Source organism: Urocampus carinirostris, chromosome 1, assembly GCF_059441175.1.
Source record: "Urocampus carinirostris isolate Australia breed hairy pipefish chromosome 1, RoL_Ucar_1.0, whole genome shotgun sequence".
Lineage (NCBI taxonomy): Eukaryota > Metazoa > Chordata > Actinopteri > Syngnathiformes > Syngnathidae > Urocampus > Urocampus carinirostris.
In genome coordinates, this window is record NC_142349.1 from 47,522,056 (window position 1) to 47,537,610 (window position 15,555).

At 40.2% G+C, this 15,555-nt stretch overlaps 1 protein-coding gene across 1 annotated transcript in view; it reads right to left on the bottom strand.

The window, feature by feature from the left end:
* Positions 1–12,494, bottom strand: part of dnaaf5 (dynein axonemal assembly factor 5) — a 41,800-nt gene extending 29,306 nt beyond the window's left edge. The window contains exons 1-6 of the mRNA XM_088342742.1: positions 11,926–12,494; positions 8,395–8,579; positions 8,167–8,291; positions 6,710–6,828; positions 5,931–6,163; positions 4,646–4,870 (exon numbers count right to left, since the gene is read on the bottom strand). Of these exons, the coding sequence (XP_088198868.1) occupies positions 4,646–4,870; positions 5,931–6,163; positions 6,710–6,828; positions 8,167–8,291; positions 8,395–8,579; positions 11,926–12,454 (1,416 nt within the window). The 5' untranslated portion in view covers positions 12,455–12,494. The remainder of the gene's footprint in view (positions 1–4,645; positions 4,871–5,930; positions 6,164–6,709; positions 6,829–8,166; positions 8,292–8,394; positions 8,580–11,925) is intronic.
* Between the last annotated feature and the right edge of the window lie 3,061 nt (positions 12,495–15,555).

The window sequence follows — 15,555 nt, forward strand, 5'->3', positions numbered from 1 at the left end:
TTTTTTTTTTAATATATTGAAAATAATAGCTGCGGCATAGGAGTTGAGTGGTTAGTGATTTCTGAGGTCATGAGTTTAAATCCACATTTATTCACTGTAACCACTAAGGGCAGTTAATAATGCTAGTGATGTTAAGTTTAGCTTTATACAGAAATATTGTTTTTAATGTGGTAAGCTCTGTTAAGTTGATTTTACCAATGTAGAAGGACTCTTCTAAATGAATGCAATAAATTTAATTATTATTTTGGAGGCTTGCTCAAGAGTGGCAGCCTAAACAGTGGGTAGAAATAACCCCTCGCAAAAGAAAATAAATGTTTTGCCTGATTGTGGCTGATTCCCAAAACAACTAATATACTGCATTCAATATTAAATTTTGCAAAATTTAATCGTTCCTTAAAAAGTATCCGAAGAATCATCACAAACTTACATGCGTTAAGACAATAGACAATCTTATGCGTTGGGGCTAAAAAACAAAGAATGGCGCGAAACTGAAAACAAAACAGAGATGGAGTTTAATAACTAGGTTGACACCTGGAGATGACTAGGGACACCTGGTTTTGTGGGTCTGGACACGCTTCTCAGTAGCAATCGCTGGGTGCATCAAAAATACAAACACATGACATTTCCACCCAACCATGGCTGCCTCGACCTAGAGACCACCCCCAATATGCACTAATGTTGCTATGGCGACAGGAAAACAAACAGTTTCGTGCTCATGTTCCTGCCTTCCTGCTTGTACCGCTAAGTATCTTTAGGGCAGACTGAGCATTATGTGGCTGTCACTCATGACAGATGTTGGCAAGAAAAAGATTTATGAATGCTTTGCATGATTCTGAGCTGTGATATTGAAACAAAACAGACACTTTCATTCCCACTGCTGCCATTTTGCAGTACCTACAAACAGTTAGGGTGGTTTCCTTGAAAATTTGATTCTGTAGTGACCATTGCACCATGGCAATTCTAAACAAAAAGGACTCTCACCGGAGCTGTGGGGTTTGATAGTGCCGATGGTCCCCCTCGAAAAGGAAAACCATATGTGATTCACAGCGTACCTGGCAACTGGCTCACTTCTCTAACCACCGGCTCGCCTTTCATTTAGCCTCAAACCGTTTGCACCATCTTCAACTGACCACACTTGTTTTCATAAGCGGTGTTTTTTTCCCCCTCTTTCTCCAAACCTCTTGCGGAAATAAAGAAAAGAAAACAAGGCACATGAAAGAGTTGGCGAGGTCAAACCGTATAGAAACTTCGCATATCGGCTACCAAATTTTCAACTCATTCCCCCCGGACGGCCTGCACCATTTTCCTGACCACAGGACACTTTGAAGACTATTTATATTTGATTTCTCAACAGCTCCACAGTACTTGGATCTCATCTGGTGCAGTGTTCAGATTTCTCAGGGTCTCGTTTTGAGTCAAGATGACTACACTAGGATGGTGCAGATCTTAATTGTTTATCTTGTGGTATACCAAACTCTATTGTGTACATTTTGTGGAACAGCGTTTTGGTTGATTTTACAGTGGGACCTCGCTACTTTGCGGTTCCACGTTCGCGGGTTCAGAGCTTTGCAGGTCTAAAAAATAATAATAATTAAAAAATAATAATAAAAAAATAAAAAATAACATTTTTGAAGGGGCGTCGCCACTTCGCGGATTTTCACTTTTCACAGGTGGTTTTGGTCCCCATTAACCGCGATAACCGAGGGATTACTGTATTTCGAAAGAGTTGCACTATTTTGCATGACCAGGAGCGGCACTGTTGATGCGGTCTGCTACAACGGTGTCGAAAGACCTTGATAAGCTAGAGAAATGTTGCTCATCTTGTGGATTGGAGCCCAAAAGTAGGTCTCGATTCCCGGCACCTCCGTGTTATATTTCGAAGTGACCTTGGGCAAGACACTGAATCCCTAATGCCCCCAATAAGCAGGTCGGCGCCTTGCATGGCTGCATGGCCGCTATTGGTGTGTGAGTGTGTGTGTGAATGGGTAAGTGTGAAGCACATTGTAAAGCGCTTTTGGAGGTCTTCATTGATCTGAAAAGCACTATATAAATGCAGCCCATTTACCATTTTCAATTGGTCGCAGGCCTTTACAAAATTCTAAGAAAAAAAACTCTGGGGCAAAAACACATTTTAACAGTAGATGGCGATAATGTCCTGCAAATGTTGACAACTGCCATTTCATACCACAGAAAAAGACTGGTGAGTTTTATGTACACATGTTGAGCATGGCCAAGCATGGATACAACGAAGAATATATGAGATAATCATTTTGATATCTTGAAGACAAAGCTACTGAAGAGAAGTGTTTCAAATTTTCTTAAAAATGCAGTTAATTGAGCATTCGATGAAATATTTAAAATAAAATGAAATAAAATCTGTGCTGGTCATTTTGTTTTTTCTTTTCATTTTTAATGTGAATTTTATCTACTATCTCTGCACAGTCCTTTTATTCAATACATTTGAGACATGGAAATGTTTGTTTTGTTTTTTTCATTTTGGTCACAGCTCGTAATAAGGATGCGATAGCGGGTTCTCAAATCAGACTGGTTCAGAACCACTGACCTAAATAACAACCTGAAATGTGTTGATTATTCAAACTGTCACCTGAGTTGATTTATTCAAATATCCTTTGATGCAATGTAAAAAAAAGATATATAGATAGTAGAAATAGTAGAAATGTTGTGTTTAGTTTGAGATATTTAACTTAAAAAAATTAAATGTGTACTTAAATTATTATGGGCTCATCTTAAGTATTTTTTCTAATCTTGGAGGAAAATCTTTCCCTAAAATTAGCATATTAACCTACTGTCTGCTAGATTAGACAATCTTGCTTCTTTTAAATATTTTATTTCTTAGTTTTTAAAGAAGCAAGAGGAAAAACTATACTTATAATTACCCAAACTTTAGGGATTTTTTTTCTATTGTAAACCGCACACAGTAATTTGCAGACCTAAAACGAACAAAAGGCAACATGTTTGCCAAGCCATCTCTTTCAATTTTTTCCCATCCTCACAACTGGGTTGCAGGTGCCCTACTCACTCGAGAAAGAGGTACAGATGGATACAGGGTCTCCCTCTAGCTACTAGCAGCCTGTCCTGTTGGTCAACCCCCCCCTCCCCTAATGACCTCATACATACTATACAATAAGAGGGAGGCTGACAAGCGCTGCACTTCATTTATCATCGGCCTTGACCTGACAGACTTTAAGATGATGGGAAGAGAGTCATTATTTTTAAAGTTCTTTGTTGTGAGAGCAAAGTGTGGAATGAAGGTGACATACTCCAGGTTCTAAATGAGTCAAAACCAAGCACAAAGATTGTGTACAGCTTTGTAAATTGAAAGGGGTGAGAGCTACATGGCGAGAGGTAAACGGACATTCCTTTGGGCTTTTCTTGGAGAAAAAAGTCCCTAACGAAGCATGCAAAACACCCACCACTATCAACAATACCAGACAGTGAAGACTAAGGCTGATTATTGTCACATGTAAGCCGAAAGCAGCAATTATTATTCCTGCCTAATATAATGCTTTTATTTACTGCTCGTCCATCGAAAGCCTGCTGACCTACTGCGTTTCCATATGGTACACCCTGCAGTGAGGTGGTCGGGAAAAGGCTGCACTGGACGGGTAAAGTAGCACAGCGCATCATTGTCCCCCCTCTCGCCTATCTAGATGGATGTCTACTCCACTCGGTGCCTTAGCAAAACCCAGATCATCAAAGACAGGTTACATCCAGGTGCCCAGCTCTTTGACCTGCTGCCTTCTGGAAGGCACTCTAGGTGCACCAGAGCAAGAACTAACATAATGAATAAAGCCATTACCACCCTGAACTACCATCTACAGTGTTCATGAGCATAAAGTTCTGGACATCTTATTATTATATTGTTAATATATTACATTTTAACGTTTTCATCCTTTGACGCATTTTTAACATTTTATTTTGTTTCACTTGCACTAAGGGAGAAGCCCTCCATTTTAAATATACTTGTATAATGACGATTAAAGTCATTTATGCTTAATGTTCATGTTGACTAGTTAGGAGCTAACTCTGCCCTCAAAACCATTCCCTTTCAGAATCTACAGGAAGAGACACTCTCTGATTCACATTTGGTGCCTTTTTTGCCCACACATCACATTAATGTTGATTTAACAGACAGCACCAAATACTCGTTTCTTTCGTCCTATTTGATTCAAGCACAAACATGATGATCACCGGCTTGTGATATTAGATTTGACAAGCAACATGTGACTAGGCTGGCTTTTTCCAGGTCAGCTATTCTTTTCCTCTTTTTTTCAAAACAACAAACTCTCTAAACTTGGTTGGCACAGAGGTGCTTTTATAAAGCTTGTCTTCAAAGAGGGAGTTCCTTATCATAAAACATTTAGATTAGTAGAAGCAAATAAGGTAAATAAATATATTGCCAAAAATAAAATTGCTATTCTACACAGCTGTTATTGGCGATAATCTATGATGATGCCAAAAGCAGCAAAGAGGAGACGAGTTAAAACAGTCAGTGTGAAAATTGTGGGAAGCCGGTTAACTTTTTAAACTTCTTTTGTGTAGTCTATAGTGAAGCTATCAATAAAGTGAACAACATTGAGGGGTAAAACAGCAACTTGTGCCAAAAACATCCACGACCCCTGACCTGCTGATATTCCTGGCAGACGTCAGGCTGGGCCAGCGTGTCAGCAACCTGCTTGAGATGCGGTCCTAGAAGAGGCTTTGGGCATCCTCCCAGCACAGCGCACAGCACCATGAGGGCGGACCACGGGCGGGTGGCTGAATATGGCGAGTTGACATGATCGAGGACCAGCTTAAGGAAGGCCTCTGGTGTAACAAATGTACCCAGTAGTTTAGCTGCAGCAAGGCACTAAGGGAGAGAACATGCAGAAAAGCATTAGGTGAGTGAAAAATCATTTATTACTGTTAGGCGTAGCTAACAACGCACGGAGAATAAACACTTGATCCAAACGTTCAGTTTAGATTAGTAAGGAAGGAAAGAAGAATTTTGTGTTGACTTTCTTTTTAAAAAAGGAAATTGCTGTCACTTTCAGAAATAATTGCTTTGACCTTTGAACTTGGATTTTCTTTTTTGAACTAATGAAAGGGTGTCCTGACACAACTCAGTCGTAAAAAGGACAGGTTTCTGTAAAATTCATGACGAGGACCCCCCATCTATTTCCTCATAAAATAAGTAATCTGAAAAGGCTTTCTTCTACCTATCTGGGCAATACGAGACAGTCTTCACATGCTGCCGGCAGTCCAGACATATGGAAACAGGTTATATTGCTTTTACATTTTGGGTACAGCTTGTACTTACTAAATATAGATTTTTGGGGTATTTTCATAATGCAAAACTCAAAAACACAAACATTCGGAGGAAGTGAAAGAATAAGGAAATGTTTTATCTTTCCAAGTAAATTTGATCGTTCCGTTGGGGGATAATATTAAGTAATAATGAAGCAGCAAACAGCAAAGAGACCAGCTAAACTAAAATATTAAATGAAAAACGAATTGAAAAATCAAAATAATGAGTACAGAAAAATCAACTGTTTTATGGCATTTGTTACTTGTGTTGAGCCAGTTTCCTGTTTTTTAATTTTGCATAACTTTTGGACACCATTGGAAAGACAATTTTAAAATCAACAAGTATTTTGGGTTATGTTATGGTTAATTAAACTTTAGTTCCGACCGTAGAAGGCAAGTTTTGACATGACTTTACATAACTTAAGCATAAGACAACAAAAATTGTGGAATGCATTTTACCCACGTTTTTGCTTTAAAAAATGAATTTGTTTAGTCATCCGATGCAGACACAAAAATGACTGACGGTTGTCCCTGAGCAGCTTTAGCTTTACATATTTTCTAATAACAGAACTTTTAATACATCTCACTGTAATTTGACATGGAAAAATATGAGTCAGGCTCACATTCTGGACCACATTCTTTTCGGTATCAGTGCAGGCCCGGTAGAGAAGGGCTAATATTGGTTGGAGGTGCTGCGTGCTGTGTTCCTCTGCATGGAGCAGCAGCACTGAAAGCAGCTGCGAGGTTCGAACTCGGGTGGCAACTAGCCAGTCGGTCAGATCGTGGCTAATGGCGGGCACAAGTCTATACAGGTTCCTCACGACCAATTCCCTGCAGCCCAGACCTGGACGCTCCACTGGAAAAAGAAGAAGATTGATTTCATTGTTTACTCTTTCTATTATAGTAACTCAAATAATTGACTCTAATGTACCCTACTTTAATACAGTTGAGATTAAAAAAAACTAAAAAAGGAGGAGGCACCCTTTCCTTTGGCACCCTTTTCATTCCTGTTCAGTCCCCAGGCTGATGTTATTTTTGCGACAGTATTTAACACAAACTGAATGCTTGTAGTCCAGCCACAAATACAAACACACACATAAATTAAACAGAACATGCTGTAATGACCAGATTCATTTTCAAACTTGTTTCAAGGCCTTCCAACCAACAACCAGAGGCCGTAATTGAATACACAATAAACCAAGCGTTTGTACTTGCATTTTGCTTTTACAGTGTCAAAACCTCAGACAGCTGCCAAAAAAGATTTAAACCATCCGTCATGGTAAAGCTTGCTTTTTTTTTAACCTGAGAATCATATCTTAGAGGCATGCTACAAGTGATTATTTTAAAAAGTCTGACTTTTTTTGTCTCCGTGTCGGTGTGGCTCGGCTGCAGCAGCACAAACCTCCTGTTGGGTAAAAAGGCGGAGGGCTGAGGAGAAAGTCCATCTTGTCCTTGAGGTCGTCCTCGTTCTCTTTCTCCCACTGTGCACCAACCTGCTTCCATAACCCCCCTGCCAAGACTCTGCAGCACACATTTGGGTTTATCAAGTAATGGTTTAGTTATTTTTCATCTACATGTGTGCATCAATAGTGTTCATAGAAATTTGGCTCGATTGGAAAATATAGGCGATTTTTGGGGGGAAAGAAAAAAAAAAGGTGCTTTTGTGCATTTATTTTTAGAACAGTAAAATTATTCATTCATTCATTCATTATCTGCACCGCTTATCCTCTGTCGGGTCACGGGGAGCCCATCCCAGCTATCTTTGGGCAGTGGGCAGGGGACACCCCAAACTGGTTGCCAGTCAGTCGCAGGGCACACAGGGACAGACAACTCACTCGCTAGTTCACACATAGGGACAATTTGGACCGGCAATTAACCTGACATGCATGTTTTTGGAATGTGGGAGGAAACCGGAGTGCCCAGAGGAAACCACGCAAGCATGGAGAGAACATGCAAACTCCACACAGGAAGGTTCGATTTCATGACCTAAGAACTGTACCGCGCACGCGCTAACCACTGCGTCGCCGAGCTGCCCCACCGGGGAAATTATTTTATCATTAAATACTTTTAGAATACAAACACATTGAACACAGTTTGTCTTTTGTTTGCAATATTCTCCAACACACTCTACAATCGTTTTCAAACTAGATTCACAATACAATGAAGTAACGCAAATTGTAAGTTTCGCAAAATGTCTCATCTCATCTCATTAGCCGTACCGCTTATCCTCAGTAGGGTCGCGGGGGGGCTGGAGCCCATCCCAGCAATCATCGGGCAGTGGGCAGGGGACACCCTGAACTGGTTGCCGGCCAATCGCAGGGCACACAGGGACAGACAACTCATTCGCTCATTCACACCTAGGGACAATTTGGACCGGCCAATTCACCTGAAATGCATGTCTTTGGAATGTGGGAGGAAACCGGAGTGCCCGGAGGAAACCCACGCAAGCACGGGGAGAACATACAAACTCCGCACAGAAAGTCTGGAGCTGGATTTGAACCCACGACAGGTTCCCATGACATGAACTGTGCCGCACAAGCGCTAACCACTGCGCCGCCGTGCTGCCCTTCGCAAAATGTATCCATTATAAACTTATAAACTGCTTGTAGCTGTAATACTTTCAGAGAATTGTTCCATTTTTAACATCAGCCCTTTTTACACAGTCATTTTTCTTTGATGTAAACAGGACAGGCACAGGAGCTATAGCACAATGAAGACGCTTGATGTGTTGGTGTATACAAATAACCATTGAATTCAAATGGTTATCTGTATACAGCAATGATATGCATACACTATTCTGGTGCTATGAATAAATTGAAATAAATTGCTTAAGTACAGAGTCAACGTATGAAAGCCTACCTTATCTCGGGCATCTCATCTGTAACACCGCTTAGCAAGAGCGGAGTGAGTTTGTGGAAGTACGAGTATCTGTCCCGTAGGTTAAGAAGCCAATCGCCGACAACTACAATCACAGCTTTTCTCACCTGCACCATATGATAAATTAAAATATGATATATATTTTTTCATATTCAAGAGAAAGCATTTGTAAACAAAAATACAACAAACGAACTAAACAACAACAAGAACCTGCGGTGAGTCGTCAAAAAGTCTCTGCGCCAAGTGAGACAGGACATCGTCCACGTTTTTCCCAGTGCCGTGCTGAATGACCGCCCCGGTGGCCTCGACAACGGACACCCTCACCTTGGAGTGCTGATGAGCGATTGTCTGCATAAGAGGCTTCACCAGACTCTCAGCTTGCTGGTGGAAATGCTCTGGAGGGACCAACAGAAGAATGACACTTCTTGGTGAATAGAATAAGGAATATTTCAAGAGTTTATTGTAAAATGAAGACTAATCTGGAAGAGTGGCAGATAAGATATACGTTTTACTTTCTGTAGTTTACCAGTCGACTTACTAAAAGTAAACACAGCACTTAAAAAATACTTTTTAGCAATCAAAAACTCGCCGTTTAATGGGAACAGTTTAAAAATGTGGAAATTTTCTTTTTTAAAGTATGTTTTGCTTCTGATCCAATCAACCGACCAACAAACCATTGATAAAATGAATGCCAACAATTTTTGAAGTACATTCTGCTTAGCTCTAATAATGGTATGTGAGGAAATATGGATAAATTACACAACATTACATCAAAACCCACATGCTCTGATTTTCCATCACGTTTGTTTGCACAGATTTGTGATATTTTGGATCGAATACTCTCCTTCACAGACACTCGCTAGATATTTAGAATAAACTAGAGACTAGAATAGAATAGAATAGAATAGAATAGAATAGAATAGAATAGAATAGAATAGAATAGAATAGAATAGAATAGAATAGAATAGAATAGAATGGTCTCTATTGTCATTAATATCAACGTAGTGAAAGATTGTATGCAACGAGATTAGACATGGCCATCCAGGGTAAGCTGTACTTTAAAAAGAAAAAATAAGATAGAAAATGGCAAAAATATTTACAACATATTGCTCAGAGACTGTCTGGAGTTGTAATAATAGTGCAATGAAAAAGTACTGCAATCGACAGGTGGGGGATTTTTTAAGGGTTATTGTTCTGTCTTCTTTATTCATTATCCATTATCCGTTATCAGTTCATAATACGCTGCAAAGCCTAGGAGCCGGGACTCTTACTCTCAGCCAAAAGGCCAAGCTAAGGTCCTAGCCTTAAAGCCTTGCTGCAATCATGCTAAGAGTCCAGGCTGCAAGTTCCACAATTGTGACACACACACGCGCTAACCACTGCGCCGCCGTGATATCTTACATGCAGACACATCTGGAATCTCACATTCGGCTGCAATAACAGCATTAGCAAAAAAAAAAAATTAACATATATGTTGCAAGATATATATTCTTACAGTTTTGCGCGATAATTTAGGGTGGTGGTGGCCCTGAGGTAGCCTGTTTGTCCTTGTTTTAAGGGACCTGTAGCGCCAAATACTGGGCAACAAGACGCGTTGGACGGGATTTATAATCTACTTAGACGATGCAATTATCAACGATAATACATGAGCAAATCTAATTTCATAATTATATGAATTGTAAATAGGAAATGCAACCTTGAAAGCTCACTTGCAAAGCCCAAGCTTCTGGTTTACATGGTAACAAAAACAAACACAGCAGAGGGACTCAGTGAAAGCTAATAGCATTGTTTTATATTGCGAAAGAAACGCATAACGAGAGTATGCTGGTACTTTGTAAGCACGACTTGTAAATATTTTGCCTATTTATACTGATGGTCTTTTATCCTTAAAGTCTTTATTACATGTTTATATGGAGTGTCATGTTCTAATCTCGTCCCATACAATGTTTCACAACGTTGATATCAGTGACAATAAAAACAATACAAATCAATTAAATTAAATTTATAATGTACTTATTTTGTTCCCATGTTTGAGGTTAAATGTATTTAACATTTATAAAGATGAGTCAGATTTCTTTATATCGAACCAATTCTAATTACTCATACTAATAGTCAAGTCAAGTACATAAATGAAAGTACCTGTTCCTGTTCCTGTTGATACTGAAAGAGTTTGATATTGGTATAGTGTCTCGGCTATGCTCTATTTTGTTTGTTTGTTGTACATGATTCAATTGTTTGTTTGTTTGTACATGATTCAGATTGAATCGTTTCTTGTACATGATTCAATTGTTTGTTTGTTTGTACATGATTCAAATTGAATCGTTTCTCCGGCGCCGTCACGAATGGCAGCCACTCCAGCAGCTCCCGTGTTATTTTCGATTGTTCTCAGTTATTTTCGATTGTTCTCAGCTTAGGGATGCTGCTGGAAAAGTGAATTTCCCTTCGGGGATGAATAAAGTATCTATCTATCTATCTATCTATCTAGAAGAAAGTTAATTTTGCATCCAAGTTCTTTTAATTGTCATTCTATTGATGGAGTAGCAACTTAAACACAAAAGCCCAGCCATCTGTGTATGATTATTTTATTATCATTATTATTAGTAGTAGTAGTATTATCATTATGTAAGCGTGTAACCCAGCCATGTCAAAAATAAGGCTCAGATGATTAAACCCTGCCCGCCACAAATTTCTGAGTATGACAAAAAAGAAGAGTGGTTCTAAGTCCTTTCTATCAAAAGTAATAATTTTTTTTAATGAATACAAAAAGAAAGCTCTCTCTGGCCGCTATAGGGCATTATTGAGTTTGCGTAGCATGGTGAGTTGGTTCAGGTGAAAAACAGATTTATTAATAAAGATGAAAAAAAAATATTCACTGCTTGTGAATTAATTTGTTGTTTTTAGAAAAGATCCTTTGTCATCCGCGAGTATAATATCTAGGGTATGTTACTAATCTAGGCTCAATGATAAAGTATAATACGTAAAAACAAAGATAAAAATGTATAGTTTACATTATTTTACTGAGTTGGCCTGCCTAAATGTATAGTTTACATTATTTTACTGAGTTGGCCTGCCTAACATGAATATTTTGTTTGTTTGTTTGTTTGTACATGATTCAATTGTTTGTTTGTTTGTACATGATTCAAATTGAATCTTTTCTTCCGGCGCCGTCACGAATGGCAGCCACTCCAGCAGCTCCCGTGTTATTTTCGATTGTTCTCGATTGTTCTCAGCTCAGGGATGCTGCTGGAAATGTGAATTTCCCTTCGGGGATGAACAAAGTATCTATCTATCTATCTATCTATCTATCTATCTAAGAACAGAAAGTCTGGATCTGGCCCCAGAGCCAAACTAAGATTGACATGCCTGATGTAACCACTAGGGCAGAGGTCTCCAACGTGGTACCCACGGGCACCAAGGGGCCTCCTATAGACAGCTGAGGTGACCGCGGACCAGTTCTTAAAAAAAAGCTCCCCAATGGCAAGAGTTTTTGAAATGCTATAATTTTCTAGTAAAGCAGTATAAGTGATTGGCCGAGTCATTATAACCATACACCCAACACTTAATCTAGTAATAACATAGTAACAAAATAGTAATAACAAGCTAAAATTTAATTTTGGAAATAAAACTAGTAACAAAGAGTAGCTCTCGGCTTGAGAAAAGTTGGGGACCCATCCACTATTAACAACCAGAAAGTGATTAAATGTATTTCCTTGTAATAGCATTAGCTGACGTTTCACTAACCTGGCACACACTTGGCAAAAGTGACAATGCATTTGCAGCTTTCTCTTTTGACATCCGGGAATGGGTCGACAACAGTCATCTGCAATATGTTAATCATTTCGTTGAGATAAGGCGCCAGCTGCCTTCCACACACCTCCACCGTCAAAGTCAACATTTCCGTAGCCGACAAGCGAAGCTCCTCTGCCGGCTCCAGGATCTCTTTCCCCCCGAATCGCTGAGCCAAGCACGGCATGAGATAAGGCAACGACTCCTGTGGTTCCGGGACGCAGTGAATAAAATCACTTATTAACATAATGGCGATTTCTCGACATCGCTCCATCGGGTCTGACAGACACTTGAGGAGAGGCTTGAGGAGGGCTAAGAAGAGCTCCTGTTGGACTGTACCCGACAGCTTCTTGTCCACAGTTTCTCGCTTGATGCACTCCAGGGCTCTCTTTCTCGTCGACTTGTTGTCTTCGCCGAGACAGTTTAAATGCCGGGCGAGCCCTTGCAAAACTTCAGCAGAGACACGCTGCTCTCCAGAAGCCATCTTTTCTGTGGTTGTTATGGCAACCAAACAAAACGCATGCTTTGTATCGACTTCCGGTTTCAAAATGCTAAAACTTTATTCGCAAAGATACAACGTCTGCATAACGTCATCTTGTCGTGTTTTGAGTTCTAAGTGATACATAGATAATAATAATAATAATAAATTAAATACCTGGAAGCCCTCCGAAACGTTTTTTTAATCCCTTAGACCTATCTCTTGACGAGCAGCGTATGAAGCAAATATAACGATGGGAATATGTCCCCTATACATATTTTATTTGTCCAACCCACATCTCATCTCATCTCATTAGCCGTACCGCTTATCCTCATTAGGGTCGCGGGGGGGCTGGAGCCCATCCCAGCCATCTCCGGGCAGGGGACATCCTGAACTGGTTGCCAGCCAATCGCAGGGCACACAGGGACAGACAACTCATTCGCTCATTCACACCTAGGGACAATTTGGACCGGCCAATTCACCTGAAATGCATGTTTTTGGAACGTGGGAGGAAACCGGAGTGCCCGGAGGAAACCCACGCAAGCACGGGGAGAACATACAAACTCCGCACAGGAAGTCTGGAGCTGGATTTGAACCCATGACAGGTTTTCCATGACATGAACTGTGCCGCACAAGCGCTAACCACTGCGCCGCCGTGCTGCAACCCACATCATCTCAGTTAAATGCAGTGCAAACTCTCTTGTGTGAATTGTTCAAACCTTAATCATTGTTATTTAAGATTATGCAATACAATGTATTTAATTGCAGTAATACGAACGTGTTGTGAACACAAATTATGTAATCACGAAAAATATTTGTAAAATGTTCTGGAATTTGTGTTTAAATGTTGAACCCATTACTGTCGAACACTTCACAGAAGCATGCCGTGACATTGAACACACTATGATCAAATTAATATATATAATAAAGTGGATGGATGGTGCAATGGTGGTCTGTGTAGCCCTTTAAGTTTTTTTATAATCACAGTGATATATTTTAATTGCAAAATTTAATGTTTGATCAGATTTAATTGTGGTTCTTTAAGTCGAACTCTTAAAGAGTTAAGAAAATACAAAATAAAATTGACAAAATTTTCCCCTTAAAGATATTGAGCATGCATATTTTATGTTTCAAATTTAAGGCTCCTAAAAGAGCCAGAGACAGGGAATGTTATATTATTAAAATATGTCACTAAGTATGTTGTCACCATAGCAGTGTGTTTTCCAGATTTATTAGGTTTATTATTTAATCATTACATCATTATTTTGATAAACACATTATTTATTTAGTTGTTGTGAATGCACATCGTATTTATCCACATATTTTAGTGAAGTATTTATTTGCTTTATCCTTTCTTATCAATACTTTCCAAGCAATGGCCTTTCACCTTCACTTATCATAAAACCTTCAAAATCCAGCTGTGTGCATGTCACGGACCAGGAACGGAGACGGGACCCAATTGCATTTGTTTTACTCAGTTTTATTTAGATGGAGGAGAGGACTTGCACCGACGATCCGGGGATCGTCGGTCACGGGTAGCAGATCTCGGGGAACGCGGAAGTGGCACTTCTGTGTCGAGCGCAGGCAATGTCGAGAGCGAGGAAAAACAAGTCGATGCCCGGGACGGAGGAGCAAAAACATAAACGTGTCCAGAAAAAAGGTCGGCAACAGGAATCAGACAGAACAACAGGGCAGGATAGAGTCAGGAGTCACAAAAGTTTGCCTAGCGTGTGGCGTAGGTTCACAAACGATCCGCCGAGTGTTGTCAGGAAAGCGAAGGTTTAAAAAAGAGGAAGCAGCCAAACAGCGTCCGCGGCTGTTGGAGCCAATGGAGCAGACTCAGGTGCCCCGCATCATTAATCATGACTGCAGTTTTAACAAGAGTCTTTTGTTCATTGAGATCTTTTTTTTTGCCAGAGGTGTCTGTTAGAGCTTCATGTTCCATTTTGCAATTCCACACCCCTTCCCTATAAGACAGGGGAGAAACATGTTTGCATACCTTTTGGTGAGAGACACGTCTCCATCGATTTGTCCAGAGTGCACTACTTTCACTCAAAGTGACCAAAGCGCATCCATTTTCTTATTATTTTTGCCCAACCTTTCACAATGTTTTTGTTGTTTTGGCTAAACAAGATGGCGGACAATTTGTCAGCTCTGTTTAGTTGAGCCTCATACTATGTAAAATAATTAAATATTTCTTGATAAAAGAGTGATACTTCTCACTACTGTCACACACTGTCTTTTTTACTCTGCTCTTTTCGCAGGACCAGCTTCTGGAAACGTAAACAATGCACGAGGACATTGCCGGCTTGGGATACTGCTACAGGTCCCTTAAAACAAGGACTAACAGGCCCAGGGACAGTTTATTCTCCAAGGCCATCACCACCCTAAAAAATGAGCAATACTGTAAAAATATAGCTTTTGTGACTTATTTGGGAATTTTTTTGTTGCTGCTATTGTTATCGCTACTTTTCGTTGTACTATTCTTACAATGCACTAGGGGCAATTTTAGGTTCAAAGCTTTGGGGATGCAGAGTGTCTGGCAGTGGAGTATTTCTGATGCCGCGTTGATCACATTTTTTAATTTGTTTTACTTTTTGTTTTACCTAGCATTTTTCATCAGATTCTGAGCAAATCCGGTCCTTTAATAAGAAAAAGAGTTTTTAAAATGCTCTAACCTTTTAGGGGTGCTTGGGTTGAATATGGGGATGCTTGATCACCCTCAACAACAGTCTAGTTATGCCCATAGAGTGCACTGTTCTTTCATTGCACTATTGCAGGAGTGGCTAACCCGGTCCTGGAGAGCCCCACGTCCTGCAATTTTGGGAGGTTTCTCTGCTCCAACACAGGTGACGCCAATTTTCAGCTTGTTAGCAAGCTTTGTGAGAGCTTAATAACAATTCAGGTGATTGGAATCCCCTGTATTGGAGCAGAGAAACTTCCAAAACAAGCAGGACGTACGGCTTTCCAGGACCAGGTTAGCCACCCCTGCACAATTGGTATAATTTGGGCCTGTCACGGTTGCCATGGCGCCCAATAGGCCCTGCCCGTGGGGCGCCAGCTGCGACAGATTGGCTTTCCATCTATTTAAGCTCAGTGCTCTCACT